The sequence below is a fragment of the Aspergillus flavus genome, chromosome 3 (assembly GCF_009017415.1).
Source record: "Aspergillus flavus chromosome 3, complete sequence".
NCBI classification, from domain to species: Eukaryota; Fungi; Ascomycota; class Eurotiomycetes; order Eurotiales; family Aspergillaceae; genus Aspergillus; species Aspergillus flavus.
Window position 1 is genome coordinate 2,586,663 of NC_092407.1, and position 24,565 is coordinate 2,611,227.

At 47.4% G+C, this 24,565-nt stretch overlaps 8 protein-coding genes across 8 annotated transcripts; 4 read left to right on the top strand and 4 right to left on the bottom strand.

The window, feature by feature from the left end:
• Nucleotides 1-18: 18 nt before the first annotated feature.
• F9C07_5106 (putative ribosome biogenesis) lies at nt 19-2,208 on the top strand (the record flags this gene model as incomplete). The annotated part of the gene is made up of 1 exon (XM_041285357.1): nt 19-2,208. One exon carries the CDS (start codon nt 19-21, stop codon nt 2,206-2,208), a length of 2,190 nt encoding a protein of 729 aa, XP_041144705.1.
• A 234-nt stretch (nt 2,209-2,442) lies between these two features.
• Nucleotides 2,443-2,954, bottom strand: F9C07_5107 (putative progesterone binding protein; the record flags this gene model as incomplete). The annotated part of the gene is made up of 3 exons (XM_071511307.1): nt 2,443-2,621; nt 2,674-2,769; nt 2,864-2,954. 3 exons carry the CDS (start codon nt 2,952-2,954, stop codon nt 2,443-2,445), a joined length of 366 nt encoding a protein of 121 aa, XP_071365061.1.
• A 2,030-nt stretch (nt 2,955-4,984) lies between these two features.
• On the top strand, nt 4,985-7,736 carry F9C07_2151245 (general amino acid permease AGP2). The gene is made up of 6 exons (XM_071509233.1): nt 4,985-5,438; nt 5,791-5,819; nt 6,084-6,306; nt 6,371-7,106; nt 7,158-7,534; nt 7,609-7,736. The coding sequence occupies exons 1-6, from the start codon at nt 5,101-5,103 to the stop codon at nt 7,646-7,648; spliced, it is 1,743 nt and encodes a 580-aa protein (XP_071365062.1). The 5' UTR covers nt 4,985-5,100; the 3' UTR covers nt 7,649-7,736.
• A 187-nt stretch (nt 7,737-7,923) lies between these two features.
• On the bottom strand, nt 7,924-8,457 carry F9C07_2230971 (uncharacterized protein; the record flags this gene model as incomplete). The annotated part of the gene is made up of 1 exon (XM_041290985.2): nt 7,924-8,457. One exon carries the CDS (start codon nt 8,455-8,457, stop codon nt 7,924-7,926), a length of 534 nt encoding a protein of 177 aa, XP_041144708.2.
• A 128-nt stretch (nt 8,458-8,585) lies between these two features.
• On the bottom strand, nt 8,586-9,996 carry F9C07_1425097 (uncharacterized protein). Its single transcript, XM_071508086.1, has 2 exons — nt 8,793-9,996; nt 8,586-8,735 (listed from the first exon to the last, which is right to left on the bottom strand). The coding sequence occupies exons 1-2, from the start codon at nt 9,756-9,758 to the stop codon at nt 8,715-8,717; spliced, it is 987 nt and encodes a 328-aa protein (XP_071365063.1). The 5' UTR covers nt 9,759-9,996; the 3' UTR covers nt 8,586-8,714.
• A 421-nt stretch (nt 9,997-10,417) lies between these two features.
• On the top strand, nt 10,418-13,043 carry F9C07_2230973 (fungal-specific transcription factor domain-containing protein; the record flags this gene model as incomplete). Its single annotated transcript, XM_071509874.1, has 5 exons — nt 10,418-10,633; nt 10,780-10,907; nt 10,973-11,711; nt 11,767-12,018; nt 12,075-13,043. The coding sequence occupies 5 exons, from the start codon at nt 10,418-10,420 to the stop codon at nt 13,041-13,043; spliced, it is 2,304 nt and encodes a 767-aa protein (XP_071365064.1).
• Nucleotides 13,044-13,301: 258 nt separating this feature from the next.
• On the top strand, nt 13,302-15,171 carry F9C07_2088453 (casein kinase II subunit beta-1; the record flags this gene model as incomplete). Its single annotated transcript, XM_071508866.1, has 2 exons — nt 13,302-14,347; nt 14,405-15,171. The coding sequence occupies exons 1-2, from the start codon at nt 14,107-14,109 to the stop codon at nt 15,169-15,171; spliced, it is 1,008 nt and encodes a 335-aa protein (XP_071365065.1). The 5' UTR covers nt 13,302-14,106.
• A 5,634-nt stretch (nt 15,172-20,805) lies between these two features.
• Nucleotides 20,806-22,522, bottom strand: F9C07_2282097 (uncharacterized protein). Its single transcript, XM_071510540.1, has 3 exons — nt 22,039-22,522; nt 21,408-21,976; nt 20,806-21,331 (listed from the first exon to the last, which is right to left on the bottom strand). Exons 1-3 carry the CDS (start codon nt 22,208-22,210, stop codon nt 21,200-21,202), a joined length of 873 nt encoding a protein of 290 aa, XP_071365066.1. The 5' UTR covers nt 22,211-22,522; the 3' UTR covers nt 20,806-21,199.
• Nucleotides 22,523-24,565: the final 2,043 nt, after the last annotated feature.

Below are 24,565 nucleotides of genomic sequence, written 5' to 3' on the forward strand. Positions count from 1 at the left end.
GCAATCCAGATTGCAGTGATGGCTGTAAGGGACGAAACTAGCCATAAAACCCTCCCGGAAGGTAGAGGGAATTCTGAGGAGGTGGAAGCTGCTATGGATACTGCGAAAAATGACACAGTCCAGGAAGAATCGGTCTCCGACAAGCCTAGAAGAACTTTGTTCGTTCGATCTCTGCCCGCCTCTGTGACGACCGAGAAGTTGGTGGAATATTTTTCGCAGTCCTACGTTATCAAACACGCTTTGGTCGTCAATGATTCCGAGACAAAGCAGTCTAAGGGATATGGTTTTGTGACGTTTGCTGATGTTGACGATGCGAAAGCCGCTCTGGACGAATTTAATGGATCCGTTTTCGATGGGAAAAAGATTAAAGTCGACTACGCCCAGCCTCGTCACCGTACAGTCGATGAGAATGCGGGGAAGAGTGTACCATCATCCGCAGCGCTTGAGGCTAAAAAACAGAGAGAGCAAGAGAGAGCTGCCACTCAGCCGCCCAAACTGATTGTTCGCAACTTGCCTTGGAGTATCAAGGAACCAGATGACCTTGCGGTCCACTTCAGAAGTTTCGGGAAAATTAAATATGTTAATCTCCCAAAGAAGGGGAACAAACTTGCAGGATTTGGTTTTGTGGTACTGAGAGGAAAGAAGAACGCCGAGAAGGCACTGGAAGCTGTCAATGGAAAGGAGGTGGATGGGAGAACTTTGGCTGTTGATTGGGCCGTGGACAAGGCTGTCTGGGAGAATATACAGCAGGATAGCCAAGAGCAGGGAAATGGAGAGGAAGAAGAGTCAAGCGACGCTGAGATGGCAGATGACGCCGAGGCCGAATCAGGTGTTGATGATGATGGAGACCTCCCCGAAGATGAAGATATGGATGAAATCGCTCAGAGTGACGAAGATGAAGACGAAGAGGAGGAAGAGGAGGAAGAGGAGGAAGAGGAAGAGAAAGAGGATGAAAGGACGGCCGCCACCGTCTTTATTCGGAACCTACCATTCACCTGTACAGATGAGACGCTCTACGAACATTTTACTCAGTTCGGACCCTTGCGTTATGCACGTATCGTTGTCGACCCGGAAACCGAACGCCCTCGTGGTACAGGCTTCGTTTGCTTCTGGAAGGTTGAGGATGCAGCGGCGTGTGTGCGTGACGCTCCAAAACAACAAGATACTATTGCCCCAGAGAAGGAAAAGGCCAAGAAGGGCTCCATTGCATTCAAACATTCCGTCCTTCAGAACGAGAACGCCGATCCAACTGGGCGTTATACCTTGGACGGCCGGGTGCTGCAGGTTTCCCGTGCTGTGAGTAAGTCACGAGCTACGCAACTCGCAGAGGAAGGTGTCTCACGGCGCCTTGTTCGTGATACTGACAAGCGTCGTCTGTATCTCCTGTCTGAGGGAACTATCCCCTCAGACTCCCCTCTGTACAAGAAGCTCTCACCATCTGAGATTAAAATGAGAGAGGATAGCTTTAAACAGCGACAAAGTTTTATCAAGAAGAACCCAACGCTTCATCTTAGTTTGACGCGACTGTCCGTTCGAAACGTGCCCCGCCATGTCACATCGAAGGATCTAAAGCAACTCGCTCGACAAGCCGTTGTTGGTTTCGCCCAGGATGTCTCGGCTGGCTTGCGCCAGCCCTTGTCCAGGGATGAGCTACAGCGTGCTTCGGAAGAGATGAAGGAAGCCGAGCAGCTCAGAAAGAAGAAAGGTCTTGGGGTTGTGAGACAAGCCAAGATCGTTTTCGAAGGACGGGATGGAAGTAAGGTCGAGGAGAACAGTGGCGCCGGAAGAAGCCGGGGTTATGGTTTCGTCGAGTATTTCACCCACCGGCATGCGTTGATGGGACTCAGGTGGCTCAACTGCCATGCCGTCGAAGCCCCCGCAACCGGCTCCGAAGATGCTAAGGACAAGAAGAAACGACTCATTGTTGAATTCGCTCTTGAGAACGCGAATGTTGTCAAACGCCGCCAAGAGCAACAAGAAAAGATGCGCAATTTCAAGAAAGGAGGTCAGAAAAATGAGGACTCTTCTAAGAATGGCGGCTCCCAGAACAAAACACCACCGAAGGGCAATAAACGAAAGCGCTCCGAGAGCAACGGCGATCAAGGGCAGGGTGGAGCAGATACGGAAGAGCAGAACAAGATCGCCAAACGCAATCGTATCATCGCAAAGAAAAGAATGCAGCGGAGGACTCGGAAGGGAAAGGCGTAGCTGGGGGTTCAAAAGTTATATCTGGCTAATATTGTACACAACATTTGATTTATAATTACTCGTGCTTCAGTTTTAGACATGGTTTACCTTGAAAGAAGCGGAAAGCATCTGTGATGCTCCATAAACATCTGAAATGAAAATAGCTCAAATCCCATGGGTATAGTACTTATTCCAAGGTGTAACGATAACTGATTCCGCATCACCCGCTTGCGACCTCCTCGCTTGCCCTTGATATCAATAGTTTGTAGCGTCTTTCACCTTTCCAACAATATTATACCTTTTGCTGAAGAACGTGAACCACTCATCTAAAACCGTCTTTTCCTTATCTTCGAGATCGTCCCACTTAGGTCTACAGTCCTCCGGTTTCAGAGATGAGCAGGCCAGGGCTCGGGAAGAATCCTTTCCTGCAAAGACTGCAACTTGTCAGAGTAGATCCTGACTGCTGGAGGGACGGAGATAACCTACCACGATACGAACCATTCGGGCCATAAGCTGGGTTTTTGGATACGTCGAAAACGATACCCTTGATGGCTACCCAAGTCGGACGGTTGGGATCCGTACCTAGTGGTGAGATTGTCCTCCGTCAGCTTGGTATCCCGGCGAGAGTGTAGATAAACATTGGCGTACTCGGCCTCGACTGGGAGAGAAAACGTACCGTCGCACTTTGACAATTCCTCCACGGTGATCGGATCATCCTTGGGGTCTTCGAGTTGAACAGGTACCTTGGGCGCGAAGCGTTCAGACATATTGATACAGTTTTCAAGACAAATTCGTATCTTTCAATGTGGATCAAGAATGGATCAGAAGCTGTTATATGTTTTTCGGTGTCGGAAAGTCGTTAGAATTCGGACCGACACAAAACGCGGGGCTGTTCGGCGGGGGGGTAGTAATTCGACGCAAAGACCAAGCCAACCGTGGGTCTGACCGTGATTCAATTCGAATTATGTTCAAGATAGAATTGCGATGTGATTGGCTGACAATAAGGGTTTGTACTGTTATGGATCAGTTTTCAAAGTAGAGTTCGGCAATAGATTGATTTCATCTCGATATGCACGTTCAAAGCTTTTTGGATTTAATTTATTTTTATTTTTAAGAAAAGTCACTGGTCACTGGAACTGTCGCGTGGTCCAACTGACGTCAACCGCCACCAACCCCTGCCCGTCAAACCATATAAGTAAAAGACTGGCTCTAAGCTAACTCTTCTGATCACTCCCAAGATCTAAAATACTTTCAACAACCCTATTTGCAGCTACTATCTAATCAAACCTGCTCTACGGTGAAGATTGGTACGCTGAGAATGTCTTCTTCACTGCAAGAACCTCAAGGGAGCCCGCAAAGCCAAAGCCCTCCCGAAAACACCAGGGGATCCTGTGGAGCGAGCACTATCGAGCGTGATATGTCGCATTATCTTTATTTTGAAGATAACGATTGCTTCTTCCCGCCAACCGAGCTGGGTCAGAAACCACCAAGGCAGGGCGAGGGACGGGAACCAAGGCAATCGCGGATGGATGTGGAACAACCGCGAGTCCCAGAGGAATGAGGGCCGAAGCATTTGTTTCAAAGGTTTGAGGCTTGAAATATCCGGGTAAAATGTAATAGCTAATTCACTGATTAAGGACTGCCGAAGAGTCATTCATACTGCTCTATGGCTCAACCCAAGGATATCTAAATAATTAGGCTGTACCTTTCATAGTCGAAGGCCAATTCATACTACAGTATTACAATTTACGGGTAGTACTTATAGCGGTATGGTGTTCAATTGTCCCAAGATTCCTTAAATTACTACCTAGTAACCCTAACACAACTATGAGCACTTGTCTGCTCTTCATTTTTTGCTTGGCAAGGGAATCCACCAACAAATGTCAACTGTAGGTAAAGGAAGTTTTCAATTCACGATACAGTAGCATGTGAATCCATGATTTAGAAGACGCTACCGGAAGAATCCATAATTGCAAGCCAAGTGGAGCCTCTTCTCTTAGTTAATTGTTAGAGCGTAGCCTGATCAATTCCCTTTATCTTGCAGAATTTCTTCCCAAACAACGACGAAGATTCATCTCTAGGGTAACTTTATAAGTAAGACTAGCTAATACCCCCGCTAGATCTATCAAACGGGCATGTACATTGTACATTGACTGACAAGCAGGGAGTGAGACGTTGAGATGTGCCCCTCCAGTAATGCGCCCCACGCGGGTTGCATTCCAACATACCTAATATGGTTTAAGTTAGTCCGTCACGGTGGGACATAATTTCCACATTGGAATCTGATTTTACTCCGTAGACACTTCCATGACTGCCCCTCCTCCCCCATGGGACATTGGGAGAGGATCCCCTGTATGGATTCCTTTATCCTCTTTGTGTTACTCGAAAGATGGGCGACCACGAAACCATGATCATGATTCCAGGGACTGACGCAAGGGCTGATGATTCAGCCACCTACGGAGTAGATCAGAAAAGAGAGTGTGCGCTTGCTCCCTAGAATCCCATTAACCTCGGATGGTGCGCATCTGTCCGCTCTTGTGGGGATCCCCCCGGTAGGTGAGCTTCTACCGTATTTTCGCCGAACGGTGATTTGCTCACGAGAACCTTTCATACTCACTACTGCACGTCTGGATCTTATTGGTTTTTTGTTCCTTCTTTTTTTTTTTTCTTTTTTCTTTTCTTTTTTTTCTCATTCCCACAAAAGTCGGGTATGATACTACGGTGATACCATGATCATTTGCCCGGCTCAGCTAGTTTGCAAAATTTCTCACTCACGCCTGCTTCTTTAACCGCCTGGTTTTTTTTGCGTCTCCCTATTTTCTCTTCAGTTCTCCTTATATACAACCTATCCCATCTTTAACATTGCAACCCCACTTAAACATTGACAACCCTGAGGGCCAGTAGTAATTGGCTATGGTCAATTCCAATTCAGATCCTGAGCGTGCCCAGGGGCCTGTCGCAACTTCCCTCCACTATGGAGAACTTTCCTCTTTATCGGCGGACAAGCTGACGAGGCGGATGGGCGTTTCAATGGATATCCCTGAAAAGAACCCCGCGATGAACCGCAGTGAAGAGTCACTCGATGCCGGGTTCAACACACTTACCAAAGATGGCACGCATCGATTTCTTAAGTCACGTCATATCCAGTTGATCGGTATCGGAGGCACAATTGGTACAGCGCTTTACGTCCAGATTGGCCAAAGTCTGCTTAATGGTGGTCCCGCCAGTTTATTTCTGGCATTCACAATATGGTTAGTCCTCATAACCCTGCTGATGTACTCTTCTACCTGTCGTCATGGCTTGCATCGATTGGGGTTACTGTGTCTCAAAGAACCTTAAATATTGGTGAGTCTATACGGGCAGCGAAGAACCGAATATTACTTCTCGTTTGAGATTCCAGTTTGCAAATGGAAGAGATGCAGCGCCAATGAATATAAAGCAAAAGCATAAAAAAACCGCTCCACAGATCCTGAAACCATCATGACATGCAGCGCGGTTTTTGAAGAGACAAACAGAGCCCAGACCCTATATTCTTTCCCATACAAGTCCCCTTTGTTCCTTCTATATATGGGGCCGTGGAGTCTTATACATCTCTTTTCTTAGGTGCTCCGTCATTTTAGCTATAACTGTTTGTACGAACTCCCACCCCCCAAAGCTCCGAAATCCTTGCCTTTCTTCGATATTGCCGCCAGCAGCACTTTCCTCCCAATGCAGTCCTCTCGGTGGATGGCTATAGGTCTCCATAAGCGCCAAAAGTCCCCATGTGCCCATGTCCATAGAATCCACCGGTTTTCACATTCCCATCTTTCCGTTGCGGCCATGCTGGTCTACCCTAATGCGATCTCTCTTTTATGCCCTCAGTTATGTAGCTTTTACTGAAAAACAGGAACTCTTAGGTCTGGCTGAGATGGTTGTATACCTTCCCGTCTCCTCTCCTTTCATCCACTTTGCTGGCCGCTATGTCGACGAAGCCTTTGGGGTAGCAGCCGGCTGGAATTTCTTTGTCTTCGAAGCTGTGCAGGTGCCATTCGAAATCACCGCATGTAGTATGATCATCCACTACTGGAGCGATGTGGTACCAACAGTTGCAATCATAGTCATTGTGCTTGTGCTCTATGCGTGCGTCATTCCTCGTGCGATTAGAGGCGGCCCCGTGAAACTTGGATTCTAACCCATCAAATAGATTCCTGAATGTCTTCGCCGTAAACTATTACGGTGAAGCCGAGTTTTGGCTTGCTCTGGGAAAAGTCTTACTCAGTATAGGTCTGATAATTTTCACATTTGTTGCAATGTTGGGTGGCAATCCCCAAAAGGACCGATTTGGGTTTCGCTATTGGCAAGAGCCTGGTTCATTTGCAGAGTATTACAAAACGGGAGACCTTGGGCGATGGTTAGGATTTCTTGCTTGCTTGATCAAGGCGAGTTTTACCATTGCGGGTCCCGACTATGTGTCAATGGCCGCTGGAGAAACGGAGAATCCACGAAAGGTCTTGCCGAAAGCATACAATGGCGTCTTCTACCGACTCACGTCATTCTTCGTTCTAGGAGCCTTGTGCGTGGGTATTTTGGTCCCCTATAATGACCCGACCATGGTCAATGCATTCGAAAAGGACCTACCTGGCGCGGCTGCATCACCCTATGTCATTGCGATGGACAGACTGGGTATTCCGGTTCTACCGCATATTGTCAATGCCATGGTCCTCGGAGCCGCCTTCAGTGCAGGAAACAGCTACGTCTATTGCGCCAGCAGATGCCTGTATGGACTTGCGCTGGACAACAAAGCGCCGAGAATCTTCAGGAAATGCACGAAGAATGGCGTCCCCATCTACTGTGTGGGCCTTGTCCTGCTGATTGCGCTGCTTGCCTTCCTGCAAGTCTCCAACAGCGCATCGGTTGTGCTCAATTGGTTTATCAACCTGGTAGGTCACCCCATAAACTACCTCGAGGCAAGCGGCTAAGTCGTGCATCAGGTTACTGCATCGCAATTGATTAATTTCTCTGTCGTTACATTTTCCTATACCCGCTTCAGGAAGGCGCTCATCACGCAAAACGTTCCCCGCAGTTCTCTCCCGTATCAAAGTCTCGGTCAGCCTTACGTTGCATATGCGGCCCTGGTCTGTACGGTGGTCATGGCGTTTGTGGGTGGGTATGAAGTCTTTTTACCTGGAAAATGGGATATTCCCACCTTTTTCTTCTCATACACCATGATTGGGGTATTCCCAATCATTTTCTTTGGGTGGAAGCTTTGGCACAAAACCCAGATTCGAAAACCTGAAGAAATTGATCTGAAGACCGGACTCGATGAAATTGAGGAGTATGAAAGAAATCATGTGCCGTTGCCTGCGAGGTATGTGCTATCCAGACTTTCTGAAGTATTTCCCTCCCCGCTATGCTTCTTTGCACGGCTAAGCATCCTCATAGCAATATATTCTCGAGGTTTGCCGATTGGATTTTCGGCTAAGGCTGTGTACATGCACCTCTGTTTTTGGGTGGCCTGTTGTCTAGGAACTCCAGCTGTACGGCATTACGAATTGAACGGTGTAACATCAATATATCTGAGCAGCTCTCGTCGTAAAACTCATTAAACCTGTAACTGTATGTGAAACCTAAAATGTGTTGAGTTATTATACATAAGCAATCAATCTATAAATCAGAGAATGGTTCCCCGGCACCAAAAGCATAAGTCCATAACCCCTACTCTTTTAGAACTAGCGACCTTCTCACAGCTCCCTGCGCCTAATTGCTATCTTCCTGCGCACCCTGAGCAGCCTTCAGTGCCTCCATCCGTTGCTTGTTTCTCTTTCCTAGCACCCGCAACGTATTCTTCTTCTCAATCTCCGTCATCTGCGCCCAGTTCGCGATGCGGGATAACGTCCCATCCTGGTTGACCACTAACGGACCCAAGTGATCCAATTTCACCGTCGACCCATCACCGCTGACATCAAGCTGCTGTGTCTGATCGGCGCTGCTGGCGTCGGGAAGAGCGAGGTACTGCTCTGGTTTCTTTTCGGTGGTGGAGTCGGTAGCGACATTCTCGGGTTGTTGATGTTGTTGTTGGGGGGTTTGCTCGGTGGACGATGACATTGTAGAGTAGGATTTTTCTTGATACAGATTGGAGGGACACTGGGGGTAGGCAATCGGTGTACGGGCTAGTCTTTGTGAGAGGATTGCCGTAGGTGCGATTGTGGTTGAAGCGCGCGTCGGGATTGTCAGGAGTGGGTTTAGGATGAGATTTAGTAATGTTGTGCGCGTTAAAATGGATTTGTGCATGTCTTCTATCTAGGCTGGGTTTCCTGTTCCTGGAGGTGGGTAGATTGTGTGTGTCGGTGGATTTGGTGGTGCGGGAGTTCGGTGGGACTGACGGAGGATTCTAGAACGATCATTCGAACTTGCTTGTTGGTGTTTTTGGTGGTTTGACGTTGCCTTGTGATATATCTCCAACTTGTACTTCTCTACCTATTTACATGTGTAGTGATTCTCTAGTTGGTAGAATTGATTGTATTATATGAAGACTATTTACTTTGAATTTATCTAAACCACCAATTGACCTATGGTGTGTCAGAGGACGTATGACATGCAACACATGAATAAAGAAGGGAACCTACCGAAGCAGTGACACCATGCCCTACCCCCTTAATGCTATGCCACCAGCCTTTAGGAATGAACATCCCATCCCCAGCCTCCAGCTGTGCTTCGTACCCAACATACTTGCGTTCCGAGCTGGCCGTGTCCAAACCATCGTCCCAAACCTCCTTCTCCAGCAATGTCCTCTCTCGTCCCTGCATCATTTCTGACCCTCGAAACACAGCAGCTTCACGATTCCCACTTCTCCCCAATTGGCTTCTAACCGATGCGAACAGCACCTGTCCATCGTCGGGAGCAATTAACCGCACGACTTTTCGTCCAGCAAGCTGAACGAACAGGTTCGGATTGGGATCACGATGAAGGGGTGTGTATGTTGGTGGATAACCGATCCACACATTGGTGTCGTAGACATCGCCGTTGCCCGCCTGGGACACAAGCTCGGGAGTCGCAAAGTCCCCACGAAGCGTCCGTGGCAAATCGGATAGCTGGCATTGTGCTAAATACAGTCGAATCGACTGCGGCTGTTCCTCGGCTGTGCGCATCCATTCCAGAAAAAGGCTGAGCGGTGCATGGAATTGTCTGAAACTGATATCATCCTTGTCCGGTTCGGTCGATGGCTGTGTAAGTTCTAGTGGGACAAGAGCGTCTGCGCCATGCTGCTCAAGGTATGCGGTATTCAATCGGGACACGTTGGGCTCGGATGGAGAAGACTGGAACCAGCGACCGAAGGCAGGTAGGTCGCGGAAGTGACGGCGTGGGAGGACAATGGGAAGCTCGGGGATGAAATGCGCCTTGCGAAAATTCTCTATGCTAGCATCGTCAAGGATTTTCAAAGGGTGATACCTGCAAGGAGTTGCGACGGAGGAAATGTTTTGGGTGCTAGATTGAGCATGTCGCCTGTTTGGATTATTGAATTGTGCAACGGCGGATAGAGGGCGGTACCAAGCTCGTGGGTTACCGTTGAAAAGACATCGCTGGATCTTCATTCAGGAGAGATGGGCGTCTTTTGTAAGTTTCGTCTGGCGAGATGTTTCAAGATCTCTCTGTACCTGAAGATCGTAGCTTAACTCGGGCGACAGCCGATCGGGGAATTTTGTCTTCCGGATTCCGAAGTTTAGTTCATATAGGAATTGGCTAAAGAGACCGTTTTGTAACAAAAAGTGTTGGAGCCCCCCAAAGGAAAAGGGATCCGAGTGCGCGTTGATTCGAAGCACATTCTACTACATTCGCTAGGTCAGGTGTCATCTGCATGTGTCCCGTTATGTATGGGACAAACCAATGGTTCCTGACCTCTACCTGGAAGCTTTTCAAATAGTCCTGGCAGCTCATAATGATGCAGTGGCTGGGTCTATTTTCCTAATACGTGACTGGCAAGCAATGACTACCGAGCTAGAGTACTTCGGCTAGCATTCAACATTCACTATTTACTATCTCTTAAGTAAAATTGATTCTACCACTTTTATCAGTGAATCTCACGGAATTGTCCGAGGCCCGCAAATCCTTGCCTATTCAGGGCTGGTGTGGTCTGGGGAAAACGGAAACCCCGCGCACCCAATTGAATGAATGTCGAAAGGAATCTCTCCGCACCGGCTGCTGCCATCGTTCGTTCCCATACCGGCTCATCGCACTCTAAAAGACCGTCAAGATGGCTTCGGAGACCACTCCGGTAGATACGACGACGTCGAAAGCGGCATCTGGCGACCAGGATGCCCCTGTGGAGGGTGATAGTGCGAAGCGGAAAGCGGAACAGACCAACGGAACACATACGCGCACGAAGCGGAATCGTTATATCTCTATCGCCTGGTATGACCCCGGATCTGGATCGTCCGATTCTAACCCCTCTGGAGAACATGCCATATCTGTTGGTGTCTCGTGATATCTTGCGGCAGTGGAGCTGACTAGTCTTGGTACTGTACTTCCAGCAATGAATGCAAGCGACGGAAGATTAAGTGTAACGGTCAGGTACCGTGTCAACGCTGTGGACACCTCAACCTCGAATGTTAGTAGACGGAACAACAGCCGCACCTTGTTCATCCCAAGGGGCAGCGGTCCTCACCCATGTATCATGCGGTTAATCATGTCTTGATAGGTCGATATGCCCCGAATTGCTGCAACAATAACTTTAAGGATTCGGAGTATGTTGGCCGAACTACCCTCTATTCTGCGCCTACCACGGCTAATCTATGTCTACCGTGAATAGTGAATTCCGGTCTATGAAAGATCAGATTACGACTTTGCAAGACCAGGTCAATAGCCTTTTCAGTAGTCTAAATGAGCTCCGCTCGCAGAGATCTTCAATTGAATCGCCGAGCTTCGATAACTTCTCGCGAGATGGATCGCAGCCTGTGTTTACTCCTATGCATGCTGGGCTGGCAAAACCACGTTTGAGACACCCCCGGTTTCATGGCCCCACAAGCTCGACTTTCAATTTCAATGTAGCAAGATCTAGCCTTCAAAACATGGGCATCGCTCCGACAGAAGAAGTGATAACTGACGACCTGACTACGGCTCATGCAACACCTGCTGGCTCACCTCCCCATGTTACACCATTCGCGCCTCCTATCCATCCTACTAAAGATCCCATATGGGCCATCAAACGTGAGGATGCTATACGATTATGTCAAATCTACGAAGAAGAGATTGGGATCATGTATCCACTCTTCGAAATCGAAAAGGTGACGCAACAAATCAACTTACTCTACACATTTATGGAAGCTGCAACCCGCACTGGATTTGCACAAAGAGCGCTGCCCGGCTCAGATGGTCTCCAAGACGACAATACAAACCTTATAAAGATGATCCTTGCAACAACGCTGGTCGTTGAGGGAGGTGGCCAGAGCGAGCTTGGTCAACGTCTTTATCTCAGTGTGAAACCTGTCATTGAGTCCAAGATTTGGGAGCCATTGGACATTAGAACCATTCAGCTCTTCGGTATCGTGGTATGTTATCATGATTCATCGCACAGACCTTTGATACCTAACATCTCATGATAAGGCAACCTACCATTTCCACACGGACGATGATGCCATGGCCTACCGTCTCATCGGGTTATCTGCTCGCATGTGCCTTGAACTAGGGCTGCATCGACGAGATGCGTTGGCGAAGTCATTTCCTAACGAAGATCAATGGCCAGAGATCATCAAGATCTTCTGGGCGATCTATAGCTTGGACAGGCGCTGGAGCCTTGGTACTGGACTACCGTTTGTTATTCAAGATGAAGATATTGATCCGAACTTACCAGAACCGGTAGAATATGCTTACAGCCGACCCATTAAGGCTACATGTTGCTAACAGGCTTTTAGGATGCATCGCTGCCGTACCTAAAGTGTATGATTTCTTATAACCGCATCAGCTCAAAAATTTGGTACTCTGGGCTTGGCTCAGAGGGAACAACGGACATACGTCGAGATGAAATCGGCTATCTGGACTATCAAATTCTCCAGTGGTACAAACACATTCCAGAAGCCCTGAAGTTCTACCCAGTGCAGTCACCAAAGCATGGTGAGCCAGTGAACCGTGGTCTTCGACGACTGCGTGTGCTGTTATATTTGCGCATGAACCAGCTTCGCATTCTTATCTACCGACCGGTCCTTCACTCAGCAGCTAGCATCTCCGAAGATAAGGGCCATGCCCAAACTGTGGTGGATGTAGCCAAAGATACGGTTCGAGTGCTTACACGGTTGAATCAAACTTCCGACATTTACCGCACTCAACAGATTACATTCAACTATTTCCTTGTTGCCGCTCTGGCTGTCCTCTTTCTCGCCGTCTGCCATGCGCCGACGGAGTTCAACCGGCAGGTCCGAGACGAGTTCTACATGGCACTCGATCTAGTCAATGGCTTTAGCACGAAATCTTACGTATCGAAACGGTTATGGAAGGCCATTAAAGGCCTTCGAAAAATTGGTGAAAGGCTAGGCGTGCTCGTGCGTCCCTTTGGGTCTGATTCTAATGACCCTCATTCTACCGCGGCTGTCGCCATGGCCGGTTTGGCTGGCCATCCGATCGAAGATCTATCGGTATATGGACCTATGAATGGGATGAATGAACTAGGAAATAGTCCATTAAATGGGCTCCAGATGAGCCATGAGCTAACAACATTGTTCGAGGCTGTTGGAGGGTTTGGCAACTTCATTGCGTCTAGCACAGCGCAGGACGGGATGGGCGGGTTTGTAGGACCCGATGGAGAAATCCAAAACACGGGGGAAGGCCTTTCAGGAGTTCTGGGAGATGACGGTGAATTATCACGAGCCATCAGGGACTTGTTCTAAGGGATACGTTTGTATGTATATCGATGTGGTGTGTATATAGTGAGATTATTCTTTTAGGGTATTCTTTGTGGGCAAACCTGACCACGGTGGGAACCGCTTTGACACAATGTCGATAAAGTAATCAAACTAAATTTTCTGAGTACTGTTAACAGGTGGTACTGATAATAGCAGCAGCAGCAGCAGCAGCAGCAGTAGTAGTAAGAGGAGGAGGAGGTAGTACTTCAAGTACCCATGGACGGTCGAGACCAGCCCTCACTCCCTGCACGTGACCCCGCATGGCTGCCGTCAATCAGAGGGCTGGAGAGTTAACCCAAGTTCTCTCGCCAACCACCCATCCTCTTGAACCCCTAATCAAGCCAGAAGCCATGCCCAACTGACGACCTACGGTTTGTGAGGCCACACCTTCGACGTTGAGGGAACTCTCCACTTTCATCTAGTTCGCGACGGCCACGGCAACTGGGACCGCTGGCAAACATCTTTTTCCACCGCCCCACGAAACCTAATTTCGGAGAACCCCTCGACTGCGGCGATCAATCACTGCACAATCAAGAAAGGGAAGGAGAGACAGGGACTCCCGGTTTTATTGCTCACTGTGCCCATCAAGGATCGATAATTGCCAATATCCGAACTTTGTCTCCAATTTCCATGATCGTCTGAAGTCGACTCCTTAGTGGGGGGAATTTATCGCTATCACGTCAACGCCGTCTCATCGCACAATAAGTCTCGTTTCGCACATTGTTATGACCCTTGACCCTATCAGACAGACTCGTTCGCTTGTTTTTGGTCTCTAAGGGTGCTCCAGTTGGCGCCATTGAACAAGGACCCCAATCTCCTGAACCCGGGGGTTCCTGAGCGAAAGTGACTTGGGCCGGGACGCAGTGTCAGCTGGTGCAAGTTGTCAGCGCCCTATCTCTTTACGAGATCACCCCAGAACGGTTTTTACCGGTAGCTCGGCAACGTGTCGAGAGAGACAGGTTCGGCGTTGGCCGACGGCCTAGACAGGCTGGATCTGAGTCAACTGTCTGAATCAACGCCCTCATCATCTGCGTCCGATTCGTTCGATATGTCATCTTCGGAAGGTGCCCCGGAGTCATGGATCTCCTCCTTTTGCTCCCTCATGGGTCATGAGTTTTTTGCCGAGGTGTCGGAGGATTTCATCGAGGATGACTTCAATTTGACGGGACTGCAGTCACAGGTGCCCATGTACAAGGAGGCATTGGAGATGATCTTGGATGTGGAACCAGAGGAGGATGAGGACGAGGACGAGGAGGAAGAAGAAGAGGAAGACGAGGATGAACTATTAGGTGATGAGAAGCTCCCCGGGTATCGGCGAGCCGGTGACCGAAGGCATACGCGGGTAGCCAGTGATCTGAGCGTTATAGAGAGCTCTGCTGAGCTGCTCTACGGCTTAATTCATCAGAGATATATCACTTCTCGGCCGGGCATACAGCAGATGCTGGAGAAGTACGAGATGCAGCATTTTGGCGTCTGCCCCCGCGTCTACTGCAATGGTTGCAAGGTTCTGCCTGTTGGTCGATCTGATACTCCAGGCCAAGAGACGGTGAAGCTCTTTTGTCCGAGCTGCCAGGATCTGTATACGCCCCCAAACAGTCGTTTCCACTCTGTTGATGGTGCCTTCTTTGGAACTACTTTTGGATGCTTATTTTTCATGACATTCCCTGACTTGGACATTGGTCCTCGGCTCGATAGCTCTCTTGTATCGCCGGCACGGTCATCCACAGTAAATAACCAGGTCTCTCCCGATGTTCCTCCTGCTCATCAGCCGGTGGAGATTAACGGGGTACGAACGGCCAATTTCTGCCCCGGACTTGGATTGGGCAAGATCTATGAATCACGGATTTATGGATTCCGGGTTTCGGAGCGGTCTCGGACCGGACCACGTATGAAATGGCTACGGATGAAGCCCACGGATGTTGAAGAACTCAATGAGATGGCCCGATATGAGGCAGCTCGTAGGGAAGCCGACAACGACGGCGATACAGAAATGGGCGCCGCTCCTGCAGGAGGAGCGCAGAACTCGGCGATAGCAAAGAGGAAAAAGGCACCTATGCGGAGACGGCGGTACAACCCTGATCAAATGAGCATTAACGGCGCTGAGGCGGGATAAACGGACACAACAGCTATCATTATTAAAACTCTTTTGGGCGATGGGAAAGGAATATTTAGAAGGAAATTAGTGTGGAAGTGATGGAAGCGCGCATGTTGACTTTTTGTGGTTCTTTTCCTTTTTACCACTACCTCTTGGTCCACGGTCCTCTCAAACAACAATTGAACTTTTTCTTCTCTTTTTTGTGTGTCTTCCTTTCGCCTCTCATCCCACAACTCCCCCATTCCCTTCCTTCGTCAACTATTCATGTATGTCTTCTCTATGTTCACTGAATTATGTCTCATTTCTTTGACTGCATCAAGGCGTCTTCGGGTCGACTTTTCCGTCTTCCTGGCGTACAGATTCACGTTCGAGTACAGTACACAGAGCAATCATGGAATTAAAACTTTGAATGTTGATGACCTAAATGATTGTAGTTGATTATCCTCCTGGTAGATTCAAACAATGCAGGCATGACTCCCGTCGCAGACCATCGGACGCAGGGCTCTTTGCGGTATTATACTACACCTAGCATTGCTCGTCGCTTCCGCCTCTCGTATGCAGCCATTAAACACTACTACATAGTTTATACCAAAGTGCTAGTCGAATAAGAAATACAGAGGGAAATGAAGGGAAGGTACATCCAGCCCTACATCAATTTTCGTTTATTAGAAAGATCAACATTGATAATGCTATGGAAATGAACTGTATTCTCACCAGCAAAACATGCAATGACAAGACTGTACGACTTAGCTACATTTCTACCTACCTTACTTACATAAAGGCAGAACGAGACTTCTACCATGTATCAGATTGCTAGTTGGTTGTTTCGTATATATCTCATGTTGGCCTTCATATTATTGGATGTAGGAATAGTCTAGGACTATGTATGTTTATGTGTCTGTGCTGTATTTTATTTAGAAAACGAAGTTCGATCCAGTCTCTTCACGATGATGGTTCTTCACGGGGTGAGAGAGGCAGAGTCAGAGGACATCAACTTTAGGTGCTCTTCTATTCTACATACTATATGCTGGCGATGTCTACAACAGACGTAGTGAAACTAGTCCAGTCAAAAGGGCACAGTTGCAAGCTATCAATATTCGGTTGTTTTTTTTTTCTAGACCGGAGGGTATTTATAGGTTGAAAGGTGCCTGTCCGGGCAATTGAGCAGACAGAATAACGTCTCAGACCTGCGCACGCATTGCTAGGTGAGGCTTGTAGGTATCAACAACAAAGTGAGCCTGAAGGTGCGTTGAGAAAAGAATCGAATATTGAATTTCGAGATCAAGTCTGCCTCCTCCGTCACTCTGTGCAGATACCATAGTCCGTAGTATGATATAAATTAGCACAACTGGAGGTCTTACATACGAACTCTCTCCTCTTCTCCTCCCCTCCTCCCTCTTAGAAAACTAATATTATACCAGTCCAATTTTGGCGCATACAACGTCCTACCTTCCTCTCCGCATCGTATACCTGCTGTTCTCTGGTACGCACTGCAATGGTGAGACATGCTTGAAGCAAGTCTTGCGTATTCACTGAGAGAGCGCTGCGGATATTCAATAGCTGGTGCGCAACTCTGCATCCACTTGCGCTTATCTTCAGCCCAACATTATAGGTACATCTTTGCGGGAACTCTTGTCTATTATGATGCAGGAAAGATGTAGATTCATTCGATAATTGTGTTTTGCTCCGAAGATGAACGATGTACAGTCGCCAGACTGCGTAACACTATGGTTTAGTCCAGGACGTCAGGTAGGATTAGATAGCCGACGGTGGTGCTCGGCAATGATATTTGATATTCTCGGCTCCGTGATATATACCATAGGAGGCGTCAATATTTGCTCTTCCCTGGGAGTGTGAGGTGAGTGTACGGCATATGTAGAATGATCGAGACGCGGCTGAAATTCGTTGATATGAGGTCACTTGATAGAACTGAGCGACCGGACATATTTTTTGAAGTCTCCAATTGAAGCGCTTGGGCTGCTTGAAATAGTGTCATCTTCTTGTATGGAATGGTCCATTCGGTATTACGGTAGGCTGATAGTGTACGTTGAGAGATTGCTACCAAACTCAGGCGTGGGCCCCACGTTAAGACTTAGCATAAAATTGTAGACGGGATCGGATAGCTCATCGAACACTGAGAGGTGTCGCACTTGAGTCAAGGAACATTCGGTTAGTTCGTAACGAGGAACTCAGTATGATTCATGCGCGGCATTTGCGAGATTGTCCCGAGCTAGAGTGATGGTGAATCACACCCACAGCCTGGCCAAGCTTCCATTTGTTGAAGTGGATTGGAATCAAATGATCATCATCGGTTGCTCGCCGGGATTTAAGAATACCATTATGATGCTCTCCAACTTCGCAAGACCCAGAACAGATATATGTGCTACATTCAATACCCTTGGATATGGCCAATAGGTACAGCAGGTAGATGGGAACGAGCTGGTGCAAAGTTTTTCCGGACAAGCATAAGAAATCTCATTTTCCTGATCCATCCTGATTCGGTCTCTGTCGTGCGCAGTTGTTAGCAGTCAAGGAGTATCAAGATGGCAGCCGCTATTTCACTTTGGGTAATGCAAACGAGTCATTGGAAATCCCACCTGCCTGCGTTTTGTTTGGTGATACTCCCCGGGAGTCAGCTGAAGAGCTCGGGGTTTGTCCGAATGGAGAGTCGATCATACAAGGCTTGGCTAGAGATTCCTCAGGTGGGTTCAAATTGTTAGTGATGATATATTACAGATTGATACAAGTTGATTTATGAACTTTTCAGTCCTTAGGGTATTCTTAGTTGGGAAAGTGTAATTTTTCTAATTTTCTTTGAGATATTCTCTCTGTCTTAAAAAAAAAAAAAAAAAAAAAAAAAAACATAAATAAACAAATTCAAAGTCTCTCTAACGGTAACGGCTGATATAAAGCATTGTATGTACTCCGTACTCCGTGTCGATTTAGTGGATCCGCGACGATAGAGATAAGGTCTAGAATATATCCCGTAATCTTCATGAAGGGCCACGCGCATGCTAATGATGCACGCTAAGGCATGCACCGTCATAGTCACTCATCATATAGTCAATTTCCCTCTCGTTGAGAATTACCCGAATCGTTAAGACTCCATTATCTCTCAGCAACAGGGATTCTTCGTGTCTTTTGTATTCATGTCGGACAATCCTCTCAAATCTCTCCCGGGGGTCGAATAATGCGATTTGAAATACTCGATCAATTCCCGAGAAATGTTACTCGGGTTTCGCCGGTAACATAGACCTCGATGGACGAATTAATTGGCCTCCTTTGAGCCGCCTTGCGTAACCTTCCTTGACGAATCCCAGGCCAAAATCGAGAGTTTGGATTCCACACTAACGCAAGGACAGGTCGACGGCTTAGCCGGATACGAGTTGACTATTGAGTCAAGTATCACCACCACTTCAGGGATTACATTTGATGGGCATAAAAGTTTCGAGATTAATAATGGCTCCCGACTGCCGGTTTCAAAACCATGTAACGTCGTCGATGCCTAGCGCTGGATAACTCCCTTTTGAGTTAGACTACCGTACCTCCTGTATGGTCGGGTATCTGTCAAAGTGGGGAATTGCCCAACTACTCCACTAGTAATCATTAAACCCACCGGTACCAAAACCTGTGCGGGCTGTCAGCATTCAGTTTGCTCGCTCGCCACGCTGATTGGCTTGCTCGGGTGTTTTGACTTGGACCTTCGCACCAAGAGGCTGATCACCCATTGCTCCGTGTCATGATTTAATGGATATGGCATAAGGCTGACCATCAGGTCAAGTTCCGTGGCGGTTCACGCGAATGGCCCTGTACCACGACAGGCCCGAGTTGAAGTTTATACGGTGAATATTGACGCCGTATTTCACAGACAAGATAAACTGACTGAACAAGAAAGTGGGGAGGTGTAAAAACAGATACGGAAAGAAAGAGAAAAAAAAAATTCTTTTCCCCTTTCGACTAATAGTAAGGACGAGATAGATGGGTAATAAATATGCAATGTATTTTCAGGCCACCAATGATACTTCGAGATAACCGGAACAGGTAATTGGTAGCGGTTGCAGTGCTCATTTATCCCTATCGTGTGGCTGCATTGTTGCTGTTGTTGTTGTCTTTCCAGCACATCTGCAACCATGAGGTCCTCAAGGATCAGGTTGCCTTGCTGGTACCAGGGCATGCAGAGCCCGATCTGTTCCCCGAGATTTGACTGGGAGTAGGACGGGACCAAGTCCCGTTGGACGTTGTTAGGCAGAAGAGTGGTGGTTATACGTACTAAAGAGGCTCAAAGTGACGCCGGATTCTATAATATCTTTCTTTATCATACTGGGTGGGAACATCTACTTCATGCATCAACACCAATATATACACCTTCCCAGTAATGGCTCGGGCCATGCAACTGTCCTGCGCCGGACACCACATCCAATCCGGATAAGGGTCTCAGAACGAGTCTTCCTTCAAAAGTATCATGTATCATTGTGCACTCATTGTTCATTCCTCAGATGTAGCAGTAGCACGAGGTCAGAGATTCAAAGTCCAGGGTAAAGCCTGCAAGGCTGAAGCTAGTTCTTCGACACTTTCCACGGAATAATCGAATTAATTAATTCAACTCATGAGAATGGCCCCCATGGATGTGTACATACATTCATACACCGTACCACGTCACCATGGAGTGGTGGAGGCGCAGCATGTTCGTTCCTCGCGCAGAGCCCCACTGCAAGCGATTCCAGAGATCAAATCCTCGCAGTCAATCTAGTCCACGGGCCAAAGCCGGCAGGGCAAATCAAATCAAATAAATAAATTAGAAATAGAAAAATGGAAATGGAAATGAAAAATAAAGGGTACCCGCAAGTTGAGTGTGCAAGGGGTTTTCTGTTCTGGCCCGGGCGTTGAAAGGAGCCTTCGCTTTTACCGCGTGCCGGACGGATGGCGCCGGAATGGGGCCTGTCAAGCGTTATGCCTTGAAGGGTAAATGGGGTTCAATACCAAGGTGCCAATATTCGCCTGGAGCTGCCTGCGTAAGTATGCCAGTGAGTCCCCGCGGGAAATCACTTTATTGAGCAGATTAACTTATGGCATATCGTCCAGGTATGATTCCTTTTGGAACAACCCTGAGGCAACAATACCCGAATCCGGAATTTTTTGCGATCACTCTGTATCATTGTTAGTTTACGGGTGACTCAACGTTGAAGGGAGAGAGTCAGAAAACAGAAAAGAAATGAAGAAGATAATGGAACGCCTCAGGCTCCCGCTGGGGAACTGCGAGGCACATAAGTCAACCAAAGCAAGTAATTAATAAAAAGGAAGATATCCTGAGAAAAAGGTAAACCTAAACATAATAAAGTAAAAAAAAAAAAAAAAAAAAAAAAAAAAAGAGAGAGAGAGAGAGAGAAAGAAAATTAAAATAAAATAATACAAATCGAAATTGATCGTAAAAGTAATAGTCAAGAGTCAAAAATATCACCCTGATGAAAGTTCAACAAGAACTCGAGTCTCTCCAGTCTAGCCCCAAATCTAGTGAGCAGGCCTGCTACTTGTTTGGGGGCCAAGCTGTACCGTACAATACATAACCTAAGGCCAACCAACACCCAGAGAGTCACCGATTGGTTGAGACCCCCGTCAATGGTTTTACCTCCAAGAAAAGAGAGGGAGAGAAAAGCACACGCACAAATAAGGAACTTCAAGCTGTATTCTGTAGCAAGGCCGAGAAGACATGAATTGTAGGAGAATATAAATCACAATAATGATAATAATAACAGTAATGAGGAAAGACAACAGGAAGGAGTTTGTAACGTGGCCACCCCAAGATCAAGCTCCCATAACAGCCAGAACGCCAACCGCAGTGTATCAATCAAGCTGTCCCATCGCCCGAACCCAGGACCCTGTAAAGCTGCGCCCTGCCATATGTCTTGTGATGTTTGAAAACAGATGGCATCCCATGCCCACCCAGAGTAGTCGAATGAATGAAATAAAACTCCACGGTATACATAACCCAATTTATCATACCAGTCGTTACAACAAGCCATCGCCGAAAGCAAACCCAATAACGTCATTAAAATAGAGGGTACGAGTGAGGAGAGCACGGGTCCGACTCGGGAGTAAGAGGGCATGCCAGATTGGGCGGCTCCGCCGGTGTCGATGGGGAGGAGTGATCATCGCTGCAAACGTGCGACAGCGGCGGCATCTGAAGGAAGGGAATTAGTCTTGCTGAATATGGGATTTCTTGCAGATCGGCTCAATGAACAGGGAGGGGTATGTACAGGGATATTGGACTCCGAAAGATGTTGCGAACTCGGACACAAATCGATGCCAGCCATGGATGCGTAACTCATGCTAAACGGGCTCACTATATCTTCGTCCGCGTAGACATGCGGCCTCTTGACTGGGCCTGTCGTAGTCATTGTGACGGGGAGAATAGATGGCACTGACCCCCCGTACTCTCCATTATACATATCACTGTAGGTACTCGGGATTGAATGATAGGGATGCGGATGTCCATAGGGGGACTGCCCGTAGGGTTCCAAGTGGGAATATGAAGGATAAGAATACACAGGCGGGGGTGATGCGGAGAGCTGGCGCGTACATTGATGGGAGAACATCGCGCCCCTGTCATCCTGTGCTGCATAACCATCATAGGCCGGGGTCCTCTCTGCTGTAGCCCGTCTAGTGGCATCCCCGTTCGACTTAGAAGCGCGAGAGTTCCTAGCACGAGGCTTGGCGGGATGCGAACTCTTCGGCGCTTCAGTCCTCTCGTTGGACCGTTCTGGGGACTCTGAAGCTGAAGCAGCCCTCTTCTCAAGGTCCTCTAGGCGGCGCTTGAGCTTTTTACCTAATACAATGCCCGAGTCAGAAGATATGCCCATGTTGTTTTCTCGATAACGGCACACTTACGATAATTGCGCTGCGCAATTCGGTTCTGAATACGCCGCCGCTCGGCAAGATCTGATATTTTGGTCCAGTCTTCGTTGGGATTGGCATTCGGACTAAAGGCACTGCTGCTGGCATGACTCGACGAGCCTCTTGAGCTGGTTGTTTGGTAGGTGTGACTGCTTGATCGGTGCATCTTTGGCAGATAAAGGCTGTGAGGGAAGAATAGCAGAGGGAAACGAGCAACTGCCAACTATATATGATGTGATAGTAGAATAGAGTTTCGTCCGTCTGCGATTGGTAGACTTAATGAGATCAAAGTAAAATCGAGGATGAGCGGCACAAGAACAGAGAACGGAAGGAAGATTGACTATATAGATTCAGATTCAAGTGGTCAAAGCCGTCAATGATGATTTACCACCGGAACCTAAAACAGAGAAAGGAATCACGTAGTATTTAAAGAAGAGTTGGAGCCATGGTCAATCCACTAGAGAAACAGCCTACATGTAGCTCATTGCTTGCTAAGCCCCGGTCTCCGAGTCCCAAACAACCCATGACAGCGATTGAGCCGTTGCGATAACAGTGATAATCCCGTGTTCCATTTAATTTTCTCTTTCTTTTTTTTTTTTTTCTTTCTTTTTTCCTATGGGTTGATTTAATTTTAGTTTGGTTTTGATTAAACAGATAATAACATTTTTTTAAATAGAATAAATATAATTACTTTTTTTGGGTCCGGTAACATTAGTGTTTCGCAACAGGTGAATGCCTGGGGGCTTGGGGGCAGGGAGCCATTAGTATGCATGGCTTGACCATGTGTTGGTAGGGAACTTTTCCCGAATGGATGCGCGGATGTTCAGGGCTGCATCGCAAAATGGTTGGCGGGCTGATGGAATCCCAGGTTGTGAGGCTGTTGAAGCGGACCCTCCGATGACCGAAAAGACCGAGAAGGAGGGGGGAGGGGAAAATGACAACCAAGGAAAATGAGCAAGATCAGGCTGTGCTGAACCAACCGCCCCCGGGTTTGTCCACCATCATCCATGTGGTCCCAGATATTGCATTAGCAGCATGTCGCTAAGGTTGAAGCTGCATTCTCCAAAGAAGGGGGCGGTTTTCCAACTGTATTTATGAATGAGCCTTGCAATTCACGTACTGGCTAGATTCTAAAGGACCTTGATAATAAATAGCAACATCATGTAGAATGTAGATCTTCACACCTTTTTCCTTTATTGTTCTTTTCACTGTGATGCTGCTGCTGCTGCTGCTGCTGCTCAATGACACGCTCAATTCCTCACCTTGCAGCAGGTTCGGAAACGAGCCAAAAAGAAAAAGTAAAGTAAAGTAAAAAGCCTCGAAACAAGTGTAACAATGAACAATTTTTTCAAGGTCATATATCCATCCTAACCAAATCTTCTTTTACGAGCGAGCCAACAAAGATCAGTAAGGAAAGTGGAAGTTGCACAGTCATGCATTGCTAATGGGGGCCCTTCTGGGTGATTTACTTTCCTTCCATGCATGTTACCCAGGGCACTTTGGGGTCCAACATGGATGCTGCTGCCCTTGTATGTATGTATGTATGTACAGTATATAGGTATTATATTACTAGGTATTTTACAAATAGCAAGAATGTTCCCTGGATTAGGGTAGCGAAAGTGGCTCCCTAAAGAGTGTGTGGCTCTGTCTCCAAAAGGAAATGGAACCTAAAGATGCTGTGTCCCAGGAAGGGGCTAGATTTGACATTGTAACATACCAGTAAGGCATGTATTGACGAAAGAGTATGGTTACACAATGAATCACTAACCTCGTTTTCGATCCTCATTATCTCCATGGTTACCTATTCTTAGGCAGAGAGGTGCAGGTTGTACTAACTAAAAGATAATTTTAAGCGTCTTTATTTGACGCCGGTCATCCGATGATTTGCATACTCTGTACGCTGCTATTGTGGCGGACCTCGGATTTCCTGCGTCTATCTATCCTTCTAGTAGTTCGTCGTCATCATTTCAGTGTTCAACTGTCCGATGGGGTTAAGTGCAGAGATATATTTCTCCAATACTACAAATGTATCTGGAATAGATTTCTTAACCTTACCCGCATCCTGACACGGAGATACGTCAATACGCTTTAACTCCATAGTACTGGTGTTTACTCTGTACTTTTGAGTTGGATACCATATTCTCGATATTGATATTTACCCACTTTAATTACGGGCAAATGCGACTACTGGTTGCATTCAGTCAGAATACCACCGTTTTAAACTCCTTCCGGGTTAAAGAAATTAGCCGCCGGCCCCCATCCCACTAATTTAGTTAGACTGCAGGTGTTGCTCCGTATATGCTCCTTTACTAGGGCGTGTTAACGGGAAAGAAGAACAGAGTAGAGAAGAGAGGAGGAAAAGAGGAAGGAAACGAAAAGAACTAACACTGTATTTTTACCGCACACCAGTTCTAACAAATGACAAATTTGTTGTCAATAAGAGTTAGTATGTACTCCGTATAGTACTTTAGTACGATCCAATCATTTACATGACAGGCTACATCTCCCTCCGAAGTTGGGT

What these genes read in the sequence shown, in the direction of transcription:
- F9C07_2151245 (XM_071509233.1), top strand. Translation starts at nt 5,101, where the DNA reads ATGGTCAATTCCAATTCAGATCCTGAGCGTGCCCAGGGGCCTGTCGCA. An exon ending in CATTTTAGCTATAACTGTTT is followed by an intron (nt 5,820 to 6,083) that starts GTACGAACTCCC and finishes AGGAACTCTTAG; the next exon opens with GTCTGGCTGAGATGGTTGTA. An exon ending in ATTGTGCTTGTGCTCTATGC is followed by an intron (nt 6,307 to 6,370) that starts GTGCGTCATTCC and finishes CCCATCAAATAG; the next exon opens with ATTCCTGAATGTCTTCGCCG.
- F9C07_1425097 (XM_071508086.1), bottom strand. Translation starts at nt 9,758, where the DNA reads ATGAAGATCCAGCGATGTCTTTTCAACGGTAACCCACGAGCTTGGTAC. An exon ending in GGCATGGTGTCACTGCTTCG is followed by an intron (nt 8,736 to 8,792) that starts GTAGGTTCCCTT and finishes GACACACCATAG; the next exon opens with GTCAATTGGTGGTTTAGATA.
- F9C07_2282097 (XM_071510540.1), bottom strand. Translation starts at nt 22,210, where the DNA reads ATGCACCGATCAAGCAGTCACACCTACCAAACAACCAGCTCAAGAGGC. An exon ending in AATTGCGCAGCGCAATTATC is followed by an intron (nt 21,977 to 22,038) that starts GTAAGTGTGCCG and finishes GCATTGTATTAG; the next exon opens with GTAAAAAGCTCAAGCGCCGC. An exon ending in TTTCGGAGTCCAATATCCCT is followed by an intron (nt 21,332 to 21,407) that starts GTACATACCCCT and finishes CCCTTCCTTCAG; the next exon opens with ATGCCGCCGCTGTCGCACGT.